This window comes from Pimephales promelas, chromosome 6, assembly GCF_988280905.1.
Source record: "Pimephales promelas chromosome 6, fPimPro1.hap1.1, whole genome shotgun sequence".
Taxonomy (NCBI): Eukaryota; Metazoa; Chordata; class Actinopteri; order Cypriniformes; family Leuciscidae; genus Pimephales; species Pimephales promelas.
This window is the reverse complement of record NC_142774.1, coordinates 27,698,268-27,726,005: the sequence shown is the minus strand read 5'-3', so window position 1 is coordinate 27,726,005 and position 27,738 is coordinate 27,698,268. Positions and strand designations below refer to the sequence as shown.

Genomic DNA, 27,738 nt, shown 5'->3' with positions numbered 1-27,738 from the left:
GATAATTCATGCAATTGATAGTATTTATTTGAAAGAATTAAAACAGATTCATGTCTATCCTTGTATTATTCAGCTGGTTGAGATTGATATGGGATTTTGAAAGTAATTAGTAATTAAAAGTAATTAAATACTTTTTAGAGAGAGTAATTAGTATAGTAATCTAATTACACTGTTGAAGAGGTAATTAGTAACTAGTAATTAATTACTTTTTTAGAGTACCCAACACCGTGCACAACCACATGATTTTTTCTTCATTACAAAAAAAGTAACATTCCATTAAGTTGTGACACCCAAGAAGCATAATCTGAACCCTTTCTATCCTACACTATGCTAGCAAGACAAGTAAATAATTTACAAGTACAGTGAGATGACTGTATTCTTGAATCTAACTCGTTCAATCCGTTATTGTAAGAAAAATAAATATTAAATATTTTTCTTTCATTTATGGAAAATATGATTTTATCAATTACATACAAATCAACATTTGGTCCCCAAACATCTACAGAGAGGTAATTTCATTTAGGCTAAATTTGCATAGATCTGCATAGTTTTATTTTTTGTTCAATTTAATGATTATTGTTGCAAAAACAATAATCTCTATTCAATAATTATTGTTGTAAAAACACAAAAAGTACACAACATTTATTTTGAATGGCATTATTTTATATTCACATTTAAAAAAATAACACCTCATAAAAATAAACAGAAAAAAAGTTACTCTATTTAGTTACTCTATTTTCTGAGGGTTAATCTGACTATTTATTTGACCAATAAATAAATAAATAAATATTTTGTACCCTATTTGTGGAAAGTGAATTTGTATGTTTGAGTCTGAATGTGTAAGCAGCATACGAGAGAGGCCTAATATTACGTGTCACTTTGACTCTTCATCAATGTGTCCTACCCACAAGTCCCCATGCCAGGGGTGTCATCAGATTCCCAACATCTCACTCATCCCTCCAGCGGGTCGTGTGTTACTATGACGCCTCACTGTCTGTCGTTAATCGCCACTGCAGCAGAGCTGGACATTCCTTATGATAAACTGCCAGGAAGTCTCTATCCTTTTCACTCGCCCGTCTGGCCGTCTCTCTCTCTCACTATATCTTTTCCTGGCCCCCACAGTGTGTTTCTATAGCCAACCACCTCTCTCTCTCTCTCTCTCTCTCCACTATAACTTTCACCCACCCTCTGTCTATTTCTCCCTCTTTTTCTCTCTCAGTCCTTGAATATGAACTCTCACAGAATTACATGGAAAGTAATGTCCTACAGTATATCTGTACGACTGAAATGTTTGCTATATAGAGTGACTGTGACAGCACTCATAACTTAACTTGCAGACTGCAACGGAGAGAGAATATTAGGATAAATAGCAGATTGAAGGAGAGTGAATGATTTAAATGAAAATTTTACATATCAATGCTGAAATAACTGTCTCTCTCTATATATTTGTCCCTGTTTTCATACTTTGCAAATATGGCACCTTGCCAGACTACGGTCCATGCTAATGAAACCTGATACATGCGGTCTTATCTTCCTTCTCCCTCCTTAACAGACACAAATAACAGAAGCACATGTGTTTCTCTATCCATTTGTCAGCATTTAAAAAACTTTATATAACAGCCATTTCTGGCCCAGCAAGTGAAATGAATGAGTCTATGCATGTGTGTGTGAGTGTAAAGGCCGGTTAACATAAAAAAATGATAACTATAAAGACAACTAGTGTCCACACAACACACTAATATTTTGTTTATTATAAGCGTACGTGCTCTGTGCTGCAGTTATGTCATCTGCTATTTTAAATGCTCAAACTCTTTAATGCAAAGTGGACTCTGATTGGCTATTAATGTTTTTTATCAATCATAGGCAAGAAAAAAATTGTAACTCATATAAGTATTGATTAGGCAAGTTATCCTCATCATTGATGTGAATGAATGAATGAATGACCCTTAATGCTACTGAAAAGTCAAATAAACGAGTAACCCGATTTTCTATATCTAAGGTTTTCAGTTATCTTTGTTTGATACAAATAATACCTATGGAAGATTGTTTCCAGTCTTTTTTTCATGAGAATTTCTAGAATTTTCAAGTTTAGAATTGCTGGATATAAACTCGCAATTGCGAGTTATAATGTCAGAATTGTGGGATATAAATTTTTAATTTGGACTTTTTTTACTCGCAATTGTGAGTTTATATCTCGGAAAAGCCATTGGGTTAAAAAATGGAATTTAAAAATTTAACCCAATGGTTGGGTTTGTCCATATTTTACCCAAAATTGGGTTAAAACAACCCAGCATTTTTTTAGGGTGTAAGAATTGTGAGATACAAAGTCATAGTTATCGTTTAAATTATTTTATTCCATGGCAGAAACAAGTTTCAATAAATACCAAAATAACAGGTAAAACTAGAATTAGAAAAAGAAAAGGCTAAATGTTAGGTTGCAGCAAAGCCGATCATCCCTATTATGTAGGGCCCCGCCTCCCCCTCGTGTCAAAGCGTGTCAATCAAAGTCTACAGCCTCGATGAGAAAATTAAGCGGAACTATCCTTCTGCTCACGAAAAGAGAGAGAATAAAACACCATGAGAATGAATTGCGGGAACAGCATTCAGGTAGACTTGTGTTCTCTCTCCTCTTCAAGTTTGATGTAAGCAAAGAACAGTAAAGTTAAGTTGATGTGCAAAAACAGCTTTCTGTTGTTCATCTTAATTAACAATAATAATCTCACATTAACTGCGACCTTGATTCAATTACTTAGCAAAAGGTATTACTCCATGGTTGAAATGATGGAGGTGTGATCAAGCTACTACAGTTTTGGGAAGAAAGTTAATTTCTCCAACAATGCATAGTGTTTAAGCAGTAAGTTATATCATTGTTCAGGATATATTCATATCAGACCAAAGTAGATCAAATCTCCTACACTCCTGATCGGTAAAAATAGAGTGCCTTGTTGTGTAGCATTACTAAGCGTCACAAATCTGAGTTGAACGTAGAGAGGGTATGACTCAGACATCTGTTCTTATAGACAGACACACACACACACACACACACACACACACAAAGCTAAAGATAACTAGTAGGAGTATATTTACATGATGATAAAAAGCGGGATTCCACACAGCTGTGACATTCAAGCTCACGGGCATACTCTCACATACAAGTGCATATTATACACTCACAAAGTGGCAGGTTTGAATTTCGAGTCCTGTCCATTTTGTTCAGTAACAGTGCAAGGTTTCTAACCTCAATGGACCTTAATCACGGCAGACGCCATTTTTTTTTTGACAGGATTGGAATGAAAACGAGGCTTTGAGGGACAGTCTGTTCAATACCTTGCACTGTTGTAAACCTGGGTATAAAATATTAAAAAAAACTGCTTTCCAAAATCAATTCCAGAGGAAAACAGATCAAAGAATCGGCTTACATCCCTCACAGCCTTGTTTTCATTCTCAGTAAATAGGGCATCTTTCCTGACTGAGGTCCATATTAATAAAACCTGATACACACTCTCCCTTTCCTTCTCCTGCCTCAACAGACTCAAATGGACTGTAGCCATTAATAGTGTGTTGATATTACAGCCTTTAACCTCTATATTTTCAAAGTTACACTTTATAATTGTCCAAGGGGATTCATTTTTCACACAATGACATATAGTAATGGCCATTGATTTTATCATACATCATCAAGGTGCAGTTTATACAAAAACGCATAATTCAAACTCCAGTGTTCGACAATAAAGAGTGTAAATGTGTTTGCTTCTATTAGGGAGCTGATAAAATTCAATTTTGTGCTGATTTACATTTAATTTCACGTGTTGTGATTGTGAAAAGCGTGGAGGCTGAACATTAGGCTGTTTGATCACTGTTTTAATCCACAATGACAAACAGTATCATAAATGTGCTTTATTCCAAGATCATAGAGAATATGAACTTTTTAAGCCTTATTTTAAGAAATATTTCCTTTTCTTTTATAGTCATATTTTAACCTCCTTAATAATATGGTTTCATAGTTATACTTCACAGTTGGCCAAGTCAATTTCCACACAGTGTCATATTTTAAAGTGTCAGACATACACACTGACTGGCCCCCCCCCAAAAAAAGATTTGATTTTCATATGCTTGAGTCTATGATTGGATGATTATTGCAATGATTATTGTTTCTAGCATGTTATATGTTTTGGAACAGTTCTTTTAACCCTAATGGAGCTTGTAGCTTTTCATTTCTTCACATCATGGCCGTATTCCATGATAATATAATTTGATGAATAATTTGAACACATAAATTGGCACCTCTGAGCATTTTCACTGGTCCACAATCAATACCGTGTGGAAAAACAGCCATATATCTATATCTATTTTTTATATTATCTCATAATTTGTATATTAGAAATATTAGGCTGCTGTAACTTTAATACTTGACACACGGATCCATTATACTGCTACACATGCGTTTTCTCTCTCAATCTCAACTGTTTACATTCACTTAAAACATAACTGAAAGTGTTTAAGTGAATATTCAGCAAGATCAGCATTTTGACATTTTGTGTGTATTTGACTGGTCAATACCCAGATAGCAAACTGACATTGAATCAACGTGGAAATATGACATCGAAACAACGTTGATCTGACATTGTTTTGCTCATCGAATTAACGTTGAACCAACGTCAGATGCGTCATTCTTTCAAAACTAACGGAAAATCAACTTGAAATCAACGCATTGTTTCAACGTTATGAAAGCAAACCAATTTTCGATTTCATTTAGCTTTGAAGAATGCCGCGTCTGACGTTGCTTCAACGTTAATTCGATGAGCGAATCAACGTTGTTTCAATGTCATGAGAGACGTCGTTTCCACATTGATTCAATGTCAGTTTGCTATCTGGGTAAGCACCGAAAAATAACTCAATTTAGTACTGAGAGGCAAAAAACTTTGTACTTTGGGTGAGAGCACAAAATCTGCAGGAATTAATACAATTCTGCACAATACGCGCAATCCCACAACAAAATTTAAGCCCTGTAACACCAACAACACTCATCAGAGCATATGAAATGAGTGAGTAAAGGGAGGTTGTGTGTCAACTCACTGACGGAGAGATAAGAGAGTGAGAAAGCACAGCTGCTATCTATTCTGTGGAAAATAAGTATTGGAAGCGTTTCAGTTATTTCAATATCAATATATATTGAAAAATCTATATTTTTGACAACACTACATTGCACTTAGTTTTTCATTTCAGCTGCCTTTTAAAAAAAAAACTACAATAGAAAATCAAATGTATAATTATATTGAGAATGACAATGTGGTGTCACATGTTTCACTCCGCATTGCATTGTGGGAAGGCGTCGCCATCTTGGAAGGATACGCTATCCGTTGTCATGGTTACTTCGACCATGAGACAGAGAAATAGCGACAGAGAAAGAGAGCAGTTTAATATTTGTTTTCATTTTTGTGATAAGGCACAGTTTCTTTTTTCTTTTTTTTTTTTTAAAGGATGTTTCGATACGCCACTAAGTAGGTGGATTACCAATCGAAGGATCCCCGAGTTACCATGCTCAAGCCTGGACACAGGCCTCATCCATCCTAGGCTGTTCGGGTAACTCAAGGCACAGTTTCTTGGGAATAAAAGAAGGGGGAAGCAAAAGGAAAGGGGCTCTATCGGGAGAGACTAAATAACAATACCAAGCAGCGTTATTTAGAGAAACTACTTGACATCAACAACATGGACCCGTCCGACCTGCTACAGAATGGATGAAAGAACCAAAGCACTACCACCATTCACATACCCACATAGTCAACTACCTGGTTTACGGTATCAGTGCCTAACGTTACTGCCTACACAATGGAAGAGTTCAGAAGCTTTACGTCAAGAAGCTTATGAACAATTCTGCTGTGGCTGGGTGCAAAACTTAGAAACCCCCAAATCTGTAATGTTAAACTGCGAGAGTTCAATCATACTTGATTCAGGCCTCCTTCATATGTGGAAATAAATCTGAAATGAATCAGATACGTGCATTTGCACCTGCTGTGCAACATTAAGCAGACAGATCGGACAACTCTAGTTGAATAAAAGAGTATTCTATTCATTTTGTTTGTTTGTGCTAAATACAAGGCGAACTGTGCTGAAATGTGTTGCTTTTGAAATCATGCTAACATTCATAGCTAGAATCATAGCTAGCATTGTTATTTAGTCTCTCCCGATAGAACCCTTTTCATTTCTCTTCCTTCTTCTCCATATCTTCCAAAGAAACTGCGACGTATCGCTAAAATATAAACAAATACTCAGCTGTGCTGTCCCTCTTTCGCTATTTCTGGAATGTTTAGTCGCGCCTCTGTGAAGTTCTCAAGGCGTTGCCCCTGGCAACCAAAAGCATTTCCGACCATCATGGCCGACCGGCTCAGACCCCGCCCAAATCAGCATGTGACTCACTCACTCTCAATATAAAATTCAACCGGCCAAAGTGGGTAGTTGGGACTATGTTACACACCAATGCTGAAATCCACCCGCATTTGGTGAGTTGGCAGGTGTTAAATGTGACGACTTAAACATCAGTGTTATTCACCTATCATTACCCTTTGATGATAGGGAAAAGTTATGGGTAGGGGTAGGTTTAGGGTAAGGACTACATTTTGGGACAGAAATGTTGATCCAGGACCATGTCTTTTGGAAAAATGGTAACCATAAGGCAAGAGGGGTATCCCAGCAACTGTTCAGATTTTCCATATCAAAATTCAAACTAACAACATGTGTTCACTTCACATTCACAACACCTTGGTTATCCTTGGTCTCCCCTTCCACTAGAATGCATGTCTGGCCTCTGTCTAATGGAAACATAATAAGCCTAATGTCAGGTGGACAGAAGGAGAACCCAAGCACAGACTGGATGCAGTGATTAAACGTTTAATTACACAGAAAAGAAGGAAAAAACAAAACCCACGAGGGGGCAAACATGTACAGAACACTGAATGACTAAACTAGACTAACACTTGACAAACTAGACTATAAATCAAAACCAGAAACAGGATCAGTAATAACACTAGACAAGACTCTCACAAGGTACTCACAGCACAGGTAAGTTTAGCAATAACTCACGCAACGAATGACAAAGTCCAACATCAAACAATAAACCGACAGGACAGCAAACACAAGGGGGTTATAAAGGGGAACACTAATGACAAGGACAGGTGAAACTGACTAGACAATAATGACAAGACGAGGATAACAAGGGGGGGGGGGGGGGTAACGTAACGAGACAACACAAGCACATGGGCCAAACAGGCCATGCGCTTGCACACAAAACATGATTCTGTCATGATCCTGCCTCACGACTAGAGAAAATCAAGGACAAGAAGGCAGAATCATGACACCTAAAACAATTTAATATCAATAACACTATTTATAGGATTAGTTCATCCAAAAAATGTAATTCTGTCAACTCATCGATTACCCTGCCCTTTCAAACCTGTATGACTTTCTGTCGACATTTAAAAAATGTTGGTAAACAAACAATTTTGGTTAGACCTATAACATTAACATCCATTGTAAGAACCACTGACACATTTCTCAAAATATCTTCTTTTACATTACTTTTACATACAGTTCTATAGTGCATTCAGATCCAATGGATAGGAGTTATTTAAGCCAAAATGATTTTATACAGTCTTAGTAAAGATGGCCAATAATGCCATCAGATAGCCTTACACAGGCAAAAACACAATATAGGCCAATATACAGAATGATTACAATATTAATGTACTGCCAATTTGGTAACACTTTATTTGAAGGGGTGTGCATAAGATTGACATGACACTGTCATAAACATGACATAACACCTGTCATGAACATGAAGGAGTCTTTATGACTTTTTTCATTAAGTGTCATTAGGTAAATTATGACACTTTTAATGCAAAGTTGACACTGTTTAAAATGTCTTTGTTATGACAACTTGACATTAACCAAGACAAAAAATGTCTTGATTATGACAACTTGACATTAACCAAGAAATCATAACCTGTTAACCTGACATCTTTATAACTAGTCCAACGTGTTCCACTTTACTTGAGGTAAGGGGAAATATTAATGACACTGTTGTTAAAGCATTTGACAGTGTAATAACCCTTAATGACATCTTTATAACTAGTACAAACTTTACTTGAGGACAAGTAATATTCATGTCACAGTTATAATGGTGTCATGACCGCCAAAGTCAAAACCAAATATGACAGGGTAATGTAATGTTAACACAAAGCTAAATAACTTCTTTACGTTTGATAATTAGACCTGTTATGACATATTTGTGACAGGTTATGATTTCTTGATTAATGTAAAGTTGTCATAACAAAGACATTTCTGTCTTGGTTAATGTCAAGTTATAATCAAGACATTTTTGTCTTGGTTAATGTCAAGTTGTCATAACAAAGACATAATAAACAATGTCAACTTTGCATTAAAAGTGTCATAATTTACCGAATGACACTTAATGACAACAGTCATAAACATTCATAAAGACTCCTTCATGTTCATGACAGGTGTTATGTCATGTTTATGACAGTGTCATGTCAGTCTTATGCACACCCCTTCAAATAAAGTGTTACCGTCAATTTTTATTATTTATATGGTATCAAACATCACCATTGCACTACAGTGTGTCCTAACATATCCAACATGCTTCTTTACTAGCCTCAACCATATTACAAGCTTCTAAGGTCATAACAACTGGATTCTGCTTGTGACGGGGTGGTTCTTAGTACACACACACACACACACACACACACACACACCTAACCCTGATCATAGATAACCGCACATTTCTCATGCCAGTGATCACCCACGGTTCAGATTATTTTACATGAGCAATTCGTAGTGTGAACTTCAGTAGCCCCCTCTGAACTATATTTGCAACCAAAACGTCTCAAACGTGATGTGTTTTATACCTTCTGCCTGGTTCTTCTGCATCACCTGAGATGGAAAGTCAATGATGCGACGCTGAGAGCATTAAAACCCTGTTGCATTCAGTGCAAGTGGGTTAGGAAGCATAAAATACTGATATGTGTCAATAATGTATATTTACCTATGATTACAGACACGTAAATGAAGGTTAGCGTAAAATTTGCGCAGTAGCAGAAACGAGGTATTATTAGCATAGATATAAATATCATACAAACACACACCTCTGCGGCACGTTAAGTGAATGGATATATCCAGGTAAATGAGTCCCGTTAGTGGAGTAGTAAAATCACGCACTTACCTTTGTCAGCTGCGCTATTTTCTTGCACATTTTTGTGTGCATTTGATAATCATACATTTCCTTCTCTACAATCACATTGGGGATGTCCGCAATAGTCCCGTTACATGCACAGCTGCCGCCGGGGGACTGGTTCATCTTCCCAGAACTGGAAGCCATAATAACCGGTTGGATCACGCTGATCAATCACAAACTGGGCTGCGCAACACACTGATCGTCTGTACGTGATCCTGAAGGTAGAGTCCTTACGACAGCCAAAAGCATTCTGCATGCTGCAACAGCGACCGGCGAACACCCTCCCGCTCCGCCGTGAAGCTGCCCCCGGTGAGAGCACTGCTCACGAGATAATGCCATCGGTACACGACTCACTGACACTGACGGCATGCGCCCCCAGCCCGGCTGGACACCTGTCTCTCACCCCGGGCGTGACTACAGTCTTACATTACAAGTCACGGGTACTGCAGTGTAACCTTAGCCCCTCCCATGAACACCAACACGCCCAGCACAACAAACATAAGCTCGCGAAATACCAAAGCGTCAATTTCTTTGATAAACCGATGGGTTAATCCCTTTGGATTTGTTAGTGTGTGTAAAGATGTACGTTATATGAGCGATATTCTCAACAGAAAATAAGTCTACTTACTAAATAAATAAATATAATGGTTTCAGACTCAGTCCCCAAAATGTCAGTAGCACCTCTTGCAGTACATGAGATCCAGGGGGCGGAGTTGGATCCAGATCTAAGGGGTGGAGATGGGTAAGATTAGGGGTTGGGTCAGGGATCAGGGGCTGGAGATGGGTAGGATTAAGGGTGGAATTAGGGATCAGGGTGTGGAAATGGGAAGGATTAGGGGTGGGATCTGGATTCAACTCCTCCCCCTGAATTTCGTTTTCTGCAGTGACTTTTAGAGGGCCAGGTAAATTCTAAAGGTAACAATCTATGTGATTGTTTCAAATAAATGTGAAGGGTGAAATCCCCTGAACCATATTTCGAAGTCTGAACCAAGTTTAGATTTAACCGTAATAGTGATATGGGGTGTTGTTTGTAAAGCGGTTCATGCTGAAAATAACAGCAACATTTTGTCACATTTTAGCGCATTTACATGTATATTTGTCAACTTAGAGATATTTAAAATAGTTAAATCTAAATATTAAATGTTGCACCCATAGACTGTAAAAAATAGGTTACACCTAAATGTTAAATATAAATCTAGATGTTAAATATAAATATTACATCTAAATCTAAATGTTAAATCTAAATGTTAAATAATAAATCCATATTTAATCCATATTCAGTCCATGTTCAAAGCTGCAGTTACTAAGCCTCTTAGCGCCACCTGAAGGAAACCCCATAGTATTGTCCCTTAGAAACATGATTGACAGCCAGGGACGGAAAGAGGCGGTTCTACGTAACGTAACTCTCGCGAGAGCATTTTGAAAAGTGGCGCTTTCACCGTTGGACAAGATAGAAGCTTCTTAAAGATCTCTTTCAGGTAACGTTACGTCGCTGATAAAATAACATTTTGATCCAAAATTAACATTTAAGCTTATACATTAGCAAGGGTGAATGTTGTAGTAAATTTGTATTTGTTAAAAGGATAAGTTTGAGTTAACTTAGTTCGACATGTTTTTGTGTTGTTGCTAGCTAACATGATGGTGCTAACGTTAACATTAGCAGTTTATCGAGGCGGTGTCGCTCATTTTATAAAACAAATAGTTAGGCCTAACGTTACCTGTTTTACAGTCTATGGTTTTACTAAGGTAATTTGCATTGTAATCGAAGCATTTCATCAGTGGTCTTTTTCATGTGTTTGATTTGTTTTGGGGTTACATGCATCGTACGGTGTCGTATATGCGAGATAATTTAATGAATAACTTTTTATTTAGATCATTAAAAGTGTCCAATGGGTGGAGGAAAGATCAGGTAACTTAACGTTAATGTTAACGAATCTGTCGTGCTGAGTTAAAGTTACATGGCCTATATTTGTTGTGACTAATATCTAATATTTAACCTGTGAAGTGTGTTATTAACATTTTAACGTTAAAACAAAATAAGTAACATGTTTAAGCGCATGTCCTCAATATGCGGGGTTCCATGGCTGTTTTGAATGTAAACGTATATCAAATATCATTCTTTCACATGCAGGCTGTAATTTGTTTTTGTGTCTCAGCAACATCAACATGGCTGGAGACGCTGATCTGGAGATTGAAGAGGCTTTCCGTCGCGCACAGAAAGCTCATAATAACAAGGCGAAACTTGTTGTCAGTTTGAAGACCAGATATGATAAGGTGCAGCATAATTACGTGAATTATCGTTCAAAAGTTTGGGGTCAGTATTTGACAAATTAATACTTTTTTTTTTTTTTTAAGAAAGAATGCATTAAATTGAATAAAAAAGTTATTTTTTAAAATAAATGCTATTGTTTTTTAACGTTACATTCAAAGAAACCTGTAAAAACGTTACATTCAAAGAAACCTGAAAAAAAGCTATAATGTTTTCCTCAAAAATATTGAGCAGCATAACTGATTTTATCATTGGTAATGTGTTTGACACCAAATCAGAATATTAAAATGTTTTCTGAAGGATCATGTGGCAGTGAAAACTGGAGTATTGGCTGTTAAAAATCACATGAATAAATACAATTTTAAAATGTACTAAAACAGAAAATTGTATTTTAAATTTTATTTTAAGTATTGTTATAATGGTTCACAATATTACAGTTTTACTGAATTTTTGGTCAAATAAATGCAGCCTTCCCTAAAGGGATAGTTCACCTAAAACTGAAAATTCTATCTATTCTATCTTTTACTCACCCTCATGTCGCTACAAACCAGAAAGACTTTTTCATCTTCACAACACATTTAAGGTCTTTTTGATGAAATCTGAGAGCTTTCTGCCCCTCCATACAGCTACTCAACTGAAACTTTGACTCTTCAAAAACTTCATAAAGCGACTGTAAAACTAATTTATATGGATTTCCTAATCCATTCCAAATTTTCTGATAAGACTTGTCTTGATCATCTTATAAGATGAACAGATTGAATTTAGGCTTTTATTCGCATATAAACCTTGATTAGCAAATAATAAACAGAAGCTTAACTTAACCTTCTTGACCCACGTGAACAAACCTTAAAGGAAGCTCAGAAGTGCTGCGTAACACACAAGAAAAAACCTCTTTGGTTCTTGCACGTAGCGCAAACATACTTGATTTTTATGTGTGAGATGATGAATGTTTATTTGTGAATAAAAGCCCAAATCATTTTTTTTTTCATATAAAGCTATTGTCTTTTCACTAAACTGCTCAATTCATATGGATTTATTATTATGATCTCAGTGTGTCAAACTTTTGTGTCAGCTGTCAAAGGAGGGACAGAAATGTCTGATTTTAATAAAATTATCTTAATTTTTATTCTGCCGAGATGAACAAAAGTCCTTCACATTTGAAATGATGTAAGGGTGAGTAATTAATGACAGAACTTTCATTTTTAAGTAAAAATCTTACCAACCCCAAACTTTTGAAAGGTAGTGTAGGTGCATGGGAAATTTTTCTAACATGTTTTTTGCCACATCAAGACAAGCAATCTTTGTTTTTAATTCTTTGTAGTTGGAAGATAAGTCCGAATTCCATGAGGAGTTCATCCGATGCCTGAAGTATGCCATGATCATTTACACCCGAGAGCCTGCAGTGGAGAATGTCATTGATTTTGTCACTAAGTTTGCTGCAAGTTTTGAAACGCCTGTAAATGAGGAGACTCAGGAGGAGGAAGATGATGAATCTGAGTTTTTGAACTTTCTGTTCAACTTCCTGTTGGAGGTAGTGTCACTCCTGTAGACATTTGGGTTGGGGGAAAAGTCATACCTCAGTGTACCTTTGTTTCCATTCAATATTTTTTTATCCACCTCTTTACCGTCTTTTTCTCTCCTCTCCCTCAGTCTCACGGTGCAAACAGCCATGCTGTGCGGTTTCGTGTTTGTCAGCTGGTGAATAAGTTGTTGGGCAGTCTGAGTGAGAATGCCCAGATCGATGATGATCTATGTGATAGGATCCATGAAGCCATGTTGGTCAGAGTAACAGACAAATACCCTAATGTCAGGATTCAGGCTGCACTGGCCTTGGCCAGACTTCAGGACCCCAATGACTCAGACTGCCCCACTATTAAAGGTACTCTGTATGCTCATACTTTCACTCACAGACATTTAGTTACAATCCCTACTTAAAATGTTAACGTCCATGTTGATCCACGAGGCCAAGGAATGTAAATAAGGTAAATGTGATTAATTCTGTGTGATTGTAGCTTATATTCTGCTTTTGGAAAATGACTCGAACCCGGAGGTTCGACGTGCTGTGCTGTCTTGCATCGCTCCCTCAGCTGCTACACTCTCTAAAATCTACAAGCGCACCCGAGATGTCAAAGAGAAAGTCAGGAAACTTGCTTATCAGGTAAAAATGTCTAAGTATGTCTTTTTTTTACTGTCAGTTTTGATCAATTTAATGAATAATTGCTAAAAAACTAAATATATTAACTTACAGTTTTTAACGGTAGTGTATGCAATAAATATGATTCTCTTTTGTGTGTGCCTCAGGTATTGGCAGAGAAAGTACATATTCGAGCTCTGAGCATCGCTCAGAGAGTGAGTCTATTGCATGAAGGCCTCAGTGACACTGCAGGTAAGGACATTGTGGTGTTTGTTGATCAAACTGTCTCCAGTTGTAAACAACTATGCATGTATGTATTGTAAACAACTATGCTAAGTCTAGGCACGAACAAGTTGTTTTTTAGGTGACAACTGGGCCATTAAAGACTCGCACACGTTTCTACCAGGAAAACACCTCATTATGTCGGCCCTTTCAAATCATTTTACTATCAAACATATCTTACTGCGGTGCCTATGGTAATATCAGACAACAAACATGTTTATGAGAAATATTTAGCAAAATATCGCCTGAATGCATCTTAGAATTTTTGTCTTGTGTTAAGCTTATACTTGATTATCTTATAATTTTGTAAATTGTATATCTCATATTATATTTACTGCTGATAGGGCAGTATAAGTCAGTAAACAAATCATGTCCATCTCCCTTAGACTCAGTGAAGGAGGTCATCAAGACCCATTTGCTGCCTGCTTGGCTTCGCTTGCTGCAGGGAGATGTTTTGCAGTTGCTGCACAAACTGGATGTAGAGAACTGTGCAGAAACTGCAGTGACTACCTTACATGCCATCTTTTCCATGGCATCAAACCCTGATGAACTCCTGCAGAACGGTATCAGGCTGGATGAGAGGTCAGTTACTTGAATCTAAACACCAGAACAAAGCATACTTCAGTCAGTGTTGTTTTGCGCCATCATTCAATTCACCAAAATCTAAAAACGTACACATGCCCTGCCCTTTGTATGTCAATCTGCATCTTCGAAAAGGTTTTTTGCCATTTTTTTATTATTAATATTTTATTTGTTCTTTGCTTTCAGTATCAGTAGAAGCATAGTACTTTCAGCAGCATTCAAGCAACATGGTTTCCACAGGGCATTACAAAGCATTAAAAGTCATTAAATGGTTTTGGAAAAATTAAGGCTTTAAATTGTATTAAAAAGCATTCATTTTTAATCCTACAGGCATTAAAAATGTAGATATAGGTGTGAAGAAAATTTTATATAATCAATTTATTTGAAGATAGCCTTATAATTATTTGACATAATTTATCATTTTTATTTGCTGTTGCAAAATATGCAAAATATCCCCACATCATCACACACCTTCCACCACACCTAGAGATTGGCATGGTTTTACTTCAGTTAGGCTAATAGCTGGTTTGATTTGCATTGAAAGATGATCTTATGGAAAGTACCCCATGCCAATCTCTAGGTGTTGTGGAAGGTGTGTGATGATGTGGGGATATTTTAATTCCAAAGGCCAAGGGAACTTTATCAGGATGCATATTATCCTGGATCCATGAAATAACTGGCTTTTAAAAATAAAAATCTGCCTGACTCTATGGGAATTTAACATTGGAGTGTCCTGACTTATGCACCCTGTATTTTAAGGAAAAACATTTATTTGTTTATGATGCATTATTAATTCACAAAGAAAATTTGTGTCCTTAAAGGTTGGAGTTTTCCTCATTTTTCGAATTAAGGCATTAAGATCAATATCCAAAAGATGATTTTTTTTTTATTCCTCTTTTTAGGTGACTTTAGCATGGGTGTCCAAACTTATTCACACCACTGTATATACATATATATATATATCTCATTAAAAAAAGTATAACCAAACAAAATATCCGAATAAATATTTACTACTTACAGACTAAAATGTCTGTAAAGTTAAACTTTTATTACATTTAATAATGTAATGTGCAGTAATTACATTATGCTTTTAAGTTATGAGTTGCTACACACTGCCTGCTAGTATTTGTTTGGGCAATCTTCAACATTAGTCTCATTTCTTAAATCTGTATATCTCTTTGTACAGGAAACTAATTACTGTGGACTCCCTAACATGTGAAAATGTGTTGTACTGGAGAGCGTTGTGTGAGTTTGTCAAGAGTAAAGGAAATGAGGGTGAGGAATTACTGGAGAAATTACTCCCTGAGGCAGCCATTTTTGCAGACTATCTATACAGGTGAATATGTTCTACACTTTTGTTTCTTGTAACCCTTTTATTTAAATTTTCTTTTTGAATTCAGTTAAAAACATTTGCAAATGATAACCCAACTAAATAAGGAAGCCTTTTTGTTTCAGTTATCTAAAGAGCATTACTCCGCTGTCTGAGGAGCAAAGAGCTGATATGACACAGCTTGAGATGGTGATGACCCAAGAGTTTGTTGGACAGCAGCTGATTCTGTTAGTCGGGTGTCTTGACACTTCTGAAGAAGGTGGCAGGTCTGAGTTCTCAGTACTCTTATCTCTTACTGATCAATGTAGATTAAACATTTTAGGCTATTATTATCTTCAGTTTTTTATGGTCTGCTTCCTCCCTTTGTCTGTATAACTTAAACACCCTTAAAAGTCTGTTGTTTTTTAACTGCAAATTTTGTTAGTATAGTTTTAATCTTCCCATGAACTGTTCTAGGAAGCGCATGGTAGCAGTGCTCAAGGAGGTCCTTGTGATGCCCAACACACCCACATCTCTGTTTGGTTTGCTGGTGGAGAAACTGATTGGCATTCTACGAGATGACGCACAGAAAATTCAAATGGTCAGTCCTTGTGATAATAACATGCTCTTAAAAAAAGTGGCAGCCAGAGATTGTATCAGTGTTTGATTTGTAATGTTATGAGACTTTCATGGTATGATAACTGTCTCAGAAAATTGTTAAACATTCAATTTTTTTTATTATCGTCAGTTAAAAGGACAGTTAAATGGATCAAAACAGAATTTTTGTTTATTCATATTTGACTCTTCAAAAACATATAATCAATTTGATTTAATAATCAATTATTGATTGGAACAACTTTTTTAAGAATGTAATGTATTTTATTTAGAAAATGTTATTAAAAATATTGCAAAACACGGCAGTAATTAAATTAATGTTGTAAAATGTAAATGTAATGTAAAGTGCTGCACAACAAAAAAAAGTAAATCATGGGCAAATTTTCATTTTTGGGTGTACCATCCCTTTAAATTTCTTTAAGTTAAACCAAACTTTTATTTTGTTTTTTTCAGAGCAAAATTGTTTTTTTCTTCTCAAAAAAAATAATGCTCATTAACGTGTTTGTTTTTTCTGTATTCAAAGTATTTTCATACTGCAAATTTTAACTAACTTATCTTTTGCTTATGGATAACAGCCTCTGTCTCTGATATATTTTTTCTGCTATGTGTGTGGAGCAAGTTTAAGCAGTCAGGTGGAAAGAACCCCCCCCCCCCCAATACCGTAGATAAACAAATGTGCACGATATAACCATATAATAATAATAATAAATTTTATTTGTGAAAGCACTTACAAATAAAGGTACTTTTTTCTTTACATTTAGAAGAAAAAAAACCTCAAAGTGCTAGGTCTGACCATAAGAACAATATCTAGACATTTTTAAAAATCATAAGATCTGCTAAAAAGTAATGTCTTTAGTCCCTTTTCAAAAGTCTCGATGGTCTGTGGTGACCCCAGTTTACTGAAGGTTTAATTTTGTGTGCGGTTAATTTTATCAGGTTGCTGAAATAATATCTGATGTGAGAGAGCCCATTTTTCCAGTCTCTGAACCTGTGGATGAGAATGAGAAACGCAGAAAGCAAGTTAGAGTGAGTAAAACTTCATAAACCACTGATACTTAATGGCATCTTCCTAATGCATTAGATTGGCATAATTTTTAAATATTTTTTTATAGTTAGCTGAGGTGCGAGTGCAGATAATGGAGGCCAAGCAGACTTTAGAAGATTGCATCAGCTGTCAGGACTTCAGTCGTGCAGCTGAGCTGAAAGACTCCATCTCTCAGCTGGAAGAGCTCAAGAACCAGCTCGCCCTGGAGGCTTCACAGCCTGCTGAAAATATCAAGGAGCAGCGTGTGGAGAAGGTACTAATTTACAAAGACACTTGCATACATTGAAAAAATTAAATACACTTATTTATCAAGCTTACATTTTAATAAAGTTACAGTTATTAACCTAGGATTGGTTAATCTTTCAAATAAATGTTCTTTAAATGTTCAAGATTTTTTATTTTTTTTTTCAAAATGATAATTTTTTTATAATTAGGACATTACATTTACCATAATAGTATTATGTCAGATGCACAATAGTCATACATGAGAGAAATCACAAACAAAATGCATAAAGCTTGTTTACTTGGTCTAATCAAATCACTGACAACAGCAGAAAATTAGGTTCAGTGCACTACTACGAACATCCCAATCCATTATTACTGATTGTTTTATGTAAATAATCGCTAAGATTAATATTTTGGATTAATTGTAGCTAAGTGTATTTGTTCAAGCGCTATAAAGAGAATTCAATACTCTTAACACTGACAGACGTTTTTAATCATTCTTTTTAGTACCATCGAGCATATCATGCGTTTTGTGATGCCATTCAATCATGTTAAATGCGTTAATAAGTTTAAGTTTACTTAAGTTAGCTTAAGTTTACTTAATGCCCAATGAAACTGTTCGGATATTGGCTGATTTAGCTACATAGCTGAATATTTAAAAAAATAAAAAATCTTTAGGGAATTGACACCTAAATCGTCATACCACACAGCAATATAAAACAACAATCACTTTTGCTTACTTTATTTCCATCATGTCCAGCAGCCGTCATCCTTGAAGCCATGGTTAGCTGCTTGCGTTTCCTCTGATTCCACAGGTCTGTTTGTCTGAGATGTTTGCTCCCGCTTAGATTATATAGTTGATATTAGATTTTCTTTTGTGGTCTAAAATTTTATTACACAGGCTGCAAAACTATTTATACCCATTCTCGTGCTATATATCAGGATATTGCTTACGTCCTTGGCGCTTATTATGTGAGAGGGCAGGTGAGACACTTTTTCTTTTACTATTATTCACCCTCAAGCCATCCTAGGTGGATATGACTTTCTTCTTTCTGCTGAATACAATTGGAATTATATAAAGAAAAATTGCTCTTCCAAGTTTTATAATGGCGTTCCTAATTTTGTCTAAAAAGTCCCCCCCCCCAAAAAAAGCCATCCATCATAAAAGTAATCCATACGACCCAGGATGTTGATAAAGGCCTTCTGCAAAGCATTGGGTTTTTGTAAGAAAAATCCATATTTAATACTTTAAAAACTAAAACGACTAGCTTCCGGCAGAATTAGGGGTCAGTTTAGGGATTAATCTTTCACTGTAAATCGATGCGTACGGTCGTCTGTCGGAAACTAGTTATTTTAGCTTTATAACGTTTTAAATATGGACATTTTACTTGCATAAACGCATTGCTTTGCTTTAGAAGGCCATTTTTACCCCCGCAGAGCCATGATGAGCACTTATGATGGATGGAGGTGCTTTTTTGGAATTTAAAATCTGCTACTTTATTCACTGCCATTATAAAGCTTGGAAGAGCCAGTACATTTTGTTAATATATCTCTGAAAGAGAAATCATACAGCTAGGATGGCTTGAGGGTAATAAATTAAATTTATTTTAGCCTTATAGCGATCCTCTAATAAATGTTTATAAATAAATAAATATTTTAAAATATAGGTCTTATGTCAAATATCTGCTGATTGGATAATTGTCCATTTTATTTTTGTCAAAGTTACTGAATTACTCGATCAGTGTCATAAATGAACATATTACAAGACGTGTAAGTGTGAGAACAAATGTCATGTGAATGGCCTTCGAGTCTTCGTGTCACATTTTGGGTGAACACTATGGCATAGTTGACACCATTAACACGCATGTACATATACTGTGGCAGGTGAATTTTCTCTGTTGCCCTCTGGGCGTCGTTATGCGCTTCCTGTATGTAAGTCGAACCGCTACTCCAAATCTTTCATTCCTTGTGCGATCAAACTGTTAAACTCTAGGACACGTGAGCAAACCCGCCAATCTCGTTGGTCGGATGGGTTTTGACGCGGTGTGCCAAACCAAAAAAACGAGCCCGAGGCGGTTTTTTAAAAATGACGCTTTTACGCGTGGCGTTTTTCACGTCGGTGTGAACACTCACATTGGCGCCCATTGTTTAGTCACGAGGCGTTAAGCGTCGACGAATAACGCGCGTGAAATTCGTCCCGGTGTGAACAGGCCTTTACACTAAGTTCTTAATTTAAATGTATAATCCCACATACTGTAATCACATGTCATGTGTGTATTTCCCACAGAGTGATCCAGAGACTTTGTTGAAATGTCTGACGATGTGTGCTGGGTTGTTCAAGCAAATGAACATCAAGAGAGGAATCTGCCCTACCATGAATGCTCTGATGGAGTCACTGGTACTCATACTCATTCATAAAAGCACTCACATTAATAACCATTTCCTGCTTTTCTGCAGTATAGGAAAAACTTGGGTCTGCATGGCGTTTTATCACAAGCTACTTTGGTTACTGGACTCAGCACACAAATCAATGTAGTGCTCAACGAGCTGCAGTTGTGGGAATATAACTTCAAAGTGCTTTCTCGTTCCTAGATACTGCCAAGTGTGTCCAACCCTAACCCTGCTGTGCGCAACATGGCTGTCATCTGTTTGGGAACTGCTGCTCTCCATAGTAAAGACCTTGCCAACACACACCTTGTGCTGCTCTTGCAGGTATTTAAACATTTGTGTTAAAGATGACCAAATTCACTTTGTCTTGAAAGCTTGGAAATTATTTTGTGTGTGTGTGTGTGTGTGTTTTAGATCACACAGCTAGACGAGCCAAAAATCAGGATCAGTGCTCTCCGAGCTCTCATTGACCAGTTCCTGCTCAATGGCCTCAACATACTGCAAGACAAGTCTGCTCCTCCTCCACCTGACTCTCCAGACAATAACGGACAACCTGACCAACAAGTTGAAGAGGAGAGTACTGTCCAGGGCATTCTGAGGATGCTTTCAGAATTCCTTGATAGTGAGGTACTTCATATCCACCACTTTAGGCACTTTCACATGTTAAAGGTATATTTTTGGACCCAGTAAAAATCTAACCCTTATTTGGAAGCCTATTGTAATAAACAGACTGGGGCAAAAAAAAAAGTTTTCTACTTGCACAAAAGCAGAATTGACAGTACATTTTTAATTTTGTAGAACTTTTTAAAGTCAGTATGAAATGTAAGTTGCGATCGTATTTCCCTATTGTACATATCAAAATAAAATGGGGAGAAGCCCTCACACTGGTGTATGCAACGGACCAACGGACATCGCGGGTAGACCTAAAACCAATCAGAGCGATGAAGGAGTTGATGTATGCAGAGCGGCGGCCGGCAGAGAAACATCTCCGAGTGTTGTTCTTTGCTCGGTTTTTAACAAAAAGGAAACGTTCAAATTGTGTAAAACAGACATGATAGCTGATTCAAACGAGTGATGTTCAATGGCGGCATCCATCTTTGTAATGTAGGCTACAAAATCTGCTTCAAAATCCCAGCGCTGTCGTCCTCGTGTGAAGCCCATCCCAATGTTTCTGAAAAGTTGTCTGGGTTTTCCCAGGTTAGTAATACAGTGGAAATTAGTTGAAATGTGAATATTTGGTTGGCATGTTGATTTATGGTTTGTTCCCCTAAAATTTTCATTTGGGGGCCACTGTGCTCCTAATGGAAAAAAAGTTAGTCTGGTGCCCTGGATGTTGTTAAATGTGTGTTTTTTTTTTTTAATGAAGTGTTTGATTGGCTGGCATTTTGATAATGTGCCCCATTTATACATGATGTCTAAATGATGTAAATGTACTGCAAATACTTTAGCAAATGAAGCCTATTTGAAATGTTTCAGATCTGTGAGCTCCGCACAGAGACGGCAGAGGGTCTGGCCAAGCTGATGTACTGTGGGAGAATCTTAAGTCCAAAGATGCTGTCCCGTCTGGTGCTATTGTGGTACAATCCTGTAACGGAGGATGACCAAAGACTACGGCATTGCCTGGGGGTATTCTTACAGTTATATGCCCGGGCCAGCAGGTATACATATAGGGAGATCTGCTTAAACTAAACAAAATCATGTAAATGCTTTGAGTAAGTGAAGGAGTAGTTAACCCAAAAAATAAAATTGTCTTTTACTCACCCTCCTGTTTTTCTAAACCAAAGTGACTTTCATCTTTGAAACACTAATGAACTTTTTTTAATAAAACCTGAGATTTTCTCTACTGAAAATCTATTCCACCAAAACTTACATTTTCTCAAATGGTAATAAAGAGATTGTAAAAGTAATCCATATGAAGTGAGATGTTAAATACAAGTCTTCTGAAGAAACATGATTGCTTAATTTGGTGAACAGGTTTCATTTATCCTTTTATTCACATATAAACATTAATCAACACACATACATAGAACACATCAAATGTCAGAATTTAAATTTTTGGGTGAACTAACCCTATAATGCGACTTGTATGTCTGAATTACAATAACATTAAAGAGTGTTGTAACAGCACAGCCAGATATTTACAGTTGTTCGTGTAATTGTTGTACACTAGAGCAAATCAAGAGTGTGTGGAGGAGAGTTTTCTGCCAACCATGAGAACTCTGTTCAATGCTCCCGTGACCTCTCCATTGTCTGAGGTGGACTCGTCCAACGTGGCTGAACTGTTTGTTGAACTAACACGACCCAGTGCTCTTGTGCAACCTGCTGCCGTACAGGTACACTTGAACTTGCAGAAACAACAGTAATGGGTATGTTTTACGCACTTTAATATGTTGATATGTAAATGATCAAACATCTCTTATGCAGGCTATGTCTGTGCATGACTCCCTGGCAGTGCGTATTTGTAATGAGATCTTGAGAGACGTTTCTGCTCCTGAGGTGCGTCTCTACTGTAAAACTCTCAGCTGGCTGGAGATTAACACTGAACCTGGACCTGCCAACAGTGAATTGCAACTACTGTTAAAAGACATTTTACAGGTACGGCTGGAGTTGGGTCTATTTTGTGAATATGCAAATGACAGACTAAGTAGAAATGGATGAGAAATGAATGCCAATTCATTTGATGGGATATTTCATTAATGTATGCAATTATTTATGATCATCAAGTGATTGATTTTTCCATCTTGTGTGTTACAGGAAGTGAAAGATAAGTACTGTACAAGGGTTATTGAAAAGCTTCGTAATCAGCTAAATGGGGATCGTTCCAAATCAGGCAGTAACCAGGATACAACTTTGCTTAACTTGGATGACAATACTGGAGGTAATACATGCTAAGCATTCTCTCACTAAGTTCAGAAATGTATAATGGCTCAGGAAGAAAATAAAGTTTTTTTGTGTTTTTTTTTTAGTATAAAACATTGTTCTTAGTCCTATCTAGTTTCATTTATGTAAGGGTTGATGGTTGAGCTAATATTAGTTAATTTGATTTATTTACTTGTAATTGTTCAAATTCATAATTTTCAGTTTATTCTGTTTAAATCTTTACAAATACACTCTGTAACTTTTTGCCCTCTAGTGGTTAAACAAAACTGCATGCATTTTGAGGAAGAACATCGTATTAGTTGTGCTTTGGCTCTCCATGACTGTGGATATTAAACATGGTTCTGTCTCATGACTAAAACAAGAGAAGGATTATCCCACTGCTCAACAAAACATGCACAAAAAACTTAAATTAATTCCAGCACAGTGCTTCTCCCCATCAATTTTACAACATTTTTAATCCATCAGTTCTAGCCATCTCTAAAATGACAAGCCAATATTGATTCATATTTAATTACGAGCTCTGTCGTGTTTTCTTATTGGCTGCAGATTTTTCCTTTATTTAATGTTTTTAAACAAATGGGTGATTTCCCCAGAGGTTCGTGATTTAGGGCTCCATTAGGAGCCTATAAAATAGTCAAAGTAGACAGAGTAACTTTTCTGTTTGCGGGTATGATGAGAGGCACAGGCGAGTGGCTTTTGTACGCAATTTCCTTTGGAAACGTTCCCGCCCAATCTAAAATATAAATGCTTAAAATGGGCTCATCATCGTGAATTAGGTTAAGACTAGAACTGCCCTACAAAGGAAAAAGACCTTAACTCGCTAGAGTGTGGAACTGAGAAAGATGACTTTAAACGTTTTCAGTTGCCCTGCCAAATTAATTGTAGGTAGGACACTGAAATTAGATGTTAATTAGAAATTAGATCTGGCAATTAGATGTTAAGTAATGAAAAAAATTATCTTGACTTTTGTATTGTACAGCAAAAAGTGAGAAGTCATGCCAAGACAAAAGGCAGTAACTTCCAAATTATCAATATTTGGTTGCTGATAATCATTATAGTAATCCGTATAAAATCAAGAGTGACCATAGCATTTATTTTGTATGATTTACAATTAGCCTTCTACTTATTGTGCTTTGGTTGTATTCTGGTGGACCTATTAATACATTAGACATGACAAAATACCTCCATAGCGGTAAAGACTAAAGAGTATCTTCAAGTGGCATAAGACTTGCTAAACACGTGTATAAATATTGGCGTGATATATTAATAACTGTAGTAAATGAAGTTACATAAACAAACCTATCCGTGTATCCTTGCAGAGGTGGCGCACATTCAACGCGGAGGTTTATAGTAGTGGATCTGAAAAACGCATACTTTCACAGGCGTTTACCGAGATTCATCTTCGAAGATGTCGCGCTCTGTTCACGAAAAGTAGCCTATAGTTCTTACCCCTTAGGACTCAGTAGGGAGTGCGTTCTGGACTGCTTAGATGACTAATGCATTTATAGCACAACCTTCTGTGTTCTGCGTCTTTTCAGTATGCATTGGTTTCAGCTGTCTGCCCTCTATGCACGGCGGTATTTCCGGTGAAGGCGCCGGTCACAGTCCAATGCAATACCGAGAATTTATATTGAATTTTATACTCCATGGTTATAGTAAAGAAACGTTAGTCACAAAAACAGACAAAACAGACACCCCTCGTTGTGTTTATGCTTCTTTTGAAAATTATATTAAATAAACATAACTATATATAAAATTACATCTAAACGTATGAAAGTTTCCTTTCAAAGACGGGAGGACAGTAAATTTTGAAGACTCTGCAATAATCCCGTTTTCCTCGATTTTTACACTGCTTCAATCTCCCCAACCGGAAACTGACGAGCATCCTTGCATTAAATGCGGGCATATAGCCCATTATTGTGCGTTCACTTTGCTCGTCCCGCAGATTTTTTCCATGCTTTTAACAGCTGTTCTGAGTTTGAATGCACCAATATACCCTGGTTTCATTTCTTGCTGCATTAATATTACTCTGTGATATATTAGTCCCGCCCTGCGTCGGTTCAACCATGTTCAGGGCGGAGCTGAAGGCGCCGGCAAAGTTTTGGTGCTCTGCCAGCTAGATGCATGATTGTTTCAACTAGGTCCGGTACCCAAACTGAGTGAGCCGCAGGGCTTTAGTTCTTTATTGGATTGACCTGCTACGGCATGTGTAACATTGTTCTGTCAACTCTGCATATATCCTTCGTGATCGATATTGCACGTTTGTCAATGGAGCGGGTTAAGAGCAAACTAAATGTTTTGACCGCATTAGTGCAGGACAGCTCTGAGGACATCAGAAGTTACAGGGATGGATGGTAGCTGTACAAAGTACACAGGCTACATCGTAATTTCAATTTTAATGGAGAGTGAAACAAAGGCAGAACAACGTATAATCTGATAGGTAGCATTATTTGATTGAAAGCCGGCACAGTAACTTCATATTGACGGGCGGCTAGACAAGGGCAGAGTGCCGTAACTCAATATGAGCGTTCCAAAACAAAGCCAAAGAGCGGTAACTGATGTTGCGGTGTTCTGCCTTTGTTTCTCGTGGGCTTTTGGAAGTTACGGTTAAGACAACCAATTATTTTCCTGAAAAAACAATGGAATTGACTCAAGATACTTATCCACATGATAAAGGAAGTCTTGAATGTGCCAAAAATATAAATTACTCATTTTCGACAAAAAACTTAAAAGTTACGGTCTTTTGCCTTTGCACGGCAGAGAAGTAGGATTGGTTTGTTGACAGGTTAATAACTTAATTTAAATATTTTTATAAAAGAATAATTTAAATTAATTTAACAACAAAGTTACACTGTGTCGTTTTAAGTATTTGCATTTTTCATTTTTTATATATTTATGTAAATTGATGTAAATTTATATAACAAATATAGAATTTTTCATTCTCGATCAATTGAATTAAAGTACTGTAAATTGACAGTACACTATATTTATATAGTAACCATAAAAACGCCCTTTAAAATCCACTCCCAGTTGCAAATATTGACGTGAAATGTTAATACCTGTAGGAAATAAAGTTACATTAACTAACCTATCCGTGTATCCTTGCAGAGGTGGTGAATAAAGATGAGACTAAACCTAAACGTGCAAAACGAGGTACAGTCTAATTTAATTTGATAAAATAAAAATAAAAAATGTTGGTGTAGCTTTTAAGATGGTTGGATTTAGCTGTCTGTTGCTTTTCAGGCCAGAAAAAAGCTTCAACTGCAAAAAATGGGAAGAAAACCAGTAAAGCGGAGTTGTCCTCTGATGAAAGGTTAGATCCACATCTTGACGTTTTTTGGGGTTGTCAATATACAAAATGGAAAAATGAAAGTACATTTGAGATTGTTCAATTGTGTTTTATTCTTATTTCTATAGTGATGAAGAGAATGTTCCAGAAGTGCCTCCATCAGTGCGACCAAGTCGCCGAGCCAAGATTGCTTCTCTGGAGAAAACCAAGCAGGATTTGACTGCCCTCATGAACCAGGAGGCCAATGGTTCATAGAGTGGATTAGTTATGATGAAAGTTGACCTTCCTATAGCATGCTACAGTCACTTCAAATCTACATGCTTTATTTTTTTTTTATATATGTACTTTCTCAAGAAATCTTGACTCCTTACAGTCTAAACTTGGGTTGATGTCAAAATTGTCCTTGTCAGAATGCAGCATCTGCAGGACCTCTCAAGAGGTTGCTCTTAGGAAAGAGTCATGTTAACATTTAATCTTTTTAAAGAAAGTGCCTTTGAGTTTCCTGAATTTCTGCAACATTTATTTACTTAAGGCTGTTTTTTTTTTAAAAAATGCACAGAAAGTGGACCAAACTACCCTTTTGTTTATAATTAAGAAAACCATGATCCTGATATGAACTAAATGTTGGAAATTTGGTGCATGTCATTAACAGCTAATATTTTAAAGTATTTCCATATAAAATGTTTACTTGCATTTGAATGAATTTTTTAAACCTGAATAAAATTTTTAAAACTGTAGCACAATTACAGTAAGACAAAATTTGTTTTTGTTTTTTCTGTTTTAAAAAGAGATTTTATTGTTCTGGTGATTGAGACAATCTTTAAAGGCAAGTATTAAAACAAACAGAAAATACAATGTGTGTACATAATTTGTATGTTTATGTACAACATCTAGCACCAGGTAACAAGTTTACAGTGGCCAAAACTTTTAAATGGCATATTTGAATATTTTAAGACTATACACAGAAGGCCTCCTTACAATTCCCATTACACAAGCTCCTACTCCAGCATGATATGGTTGGCATAGGTATAGACATAATGCATTTTTAAGACTCCATTAGTTTGAATGGTTATTGAGGCCCTAAAGTAGTAGATGGATGGAGTGTCTTATTTCAGCAGTATACAAATCGAATTATCCATCTTAAGTGGTCTCAGTGTAGCACTGACTAAACTTATTGCAAAAATGCTAGCCAGTCTTGTAAGAAGGAGCCTAAATTAATTCAGGTGACTCAAAACGTAAAACCACAGTAGGGCAACTTCAACCTTTTACATACTCAAACGGCAGGGCTGCAGGCTGCTAACAAACAACAGATGTAAAGAGCTACCAAACAAAGTATTTAAATAACTAAACATATAGGCTGTATAACTAGTTCAAATGTTCTTGGTAGAGGCCTAAATTAATGACATGTTTACAAAAATGGGTAATCAGTTTAGGCTGCTACTACCATGCCTTACCAGTAGATTTCAGGAGGTA

General features: G+C 36.5%; 2 protein-coding genes across 3 annotated transcripts in view; one reads left to right on the top strand and one right to left on the bottom strand.

Moving 5' to 3' along the window:
* Positions 1-9,816, bottom strand: part of fam184b (family with sequence similarity 184 member B) — a 39,420-nt gene extending 29,604 nt beyond the window's left edge. The window contains exon 1 of the mRNA XM_089132324.1: positions 9,236-9,816. Within this exon, the coding sequence (XP_088988450.1) occupies positions 9,236-9,391 (156 nt within the window). The 5' untranslated portion in view covers positions 9,392-9,816. The remainder of the gene's footprint in view (positions 1-9,235) is intronic.
* Positions 9,817-10,595: 779 nt separating this feature from the next.
* On the top strand, positions 10,596-26,808 carry ncapg (non-SMC condensin I complex, subunit G). 2 transcript variants are annotated; one of them, XM_039693629.2, is made up of 23 exons: positions 10,662-10,725; positions 11,120-11,156; positions 11,404-11,521; positions 12,838-13,047; positions 13,167-13,395; positions 13,529-13,674; positions 13,818-13,902; positions 14,319-14,514; positions 15,701-15,850; positions 15,970-16,110; positions 16,301-16,424; positions 17,375-17,464; positions 17,551-17,736; positions 19,996-20,106; positions 20,301-20,420; positions 20,511-20,723; positions 21,573-21,754; positions 22,267-22,429; positions 22,521-22,691; positions 22,851-22,974; positions 26,085-26,129; positions 26,220-26,289; positions 26,394-26,808. In XM_039693629.2, exons 2-23 carry the CDS (start codon positions 11,137-11,139, stop codon positions 26,518-26,520), a joined length of 3,021 nt encoding a protein of 1,006 aa, XP_039549563.2. In that variant the 5' UTR covers positions 10,662-10,725; positions 11,120-11,136; the 3' UTR covers positions 26,521-26,808. The 2 variants fall into 2 exon arrangements, with proteins under 2 accessions (XP_039549568.2, XP_039549563.2); XM_039693634.2 differs by lacking the exon at positions 11,120-11,156 and having other exon boundaries at positions 10,596-10,725.
* Positions 26,809-27,738: the final 930 nt, after the last annotated feature.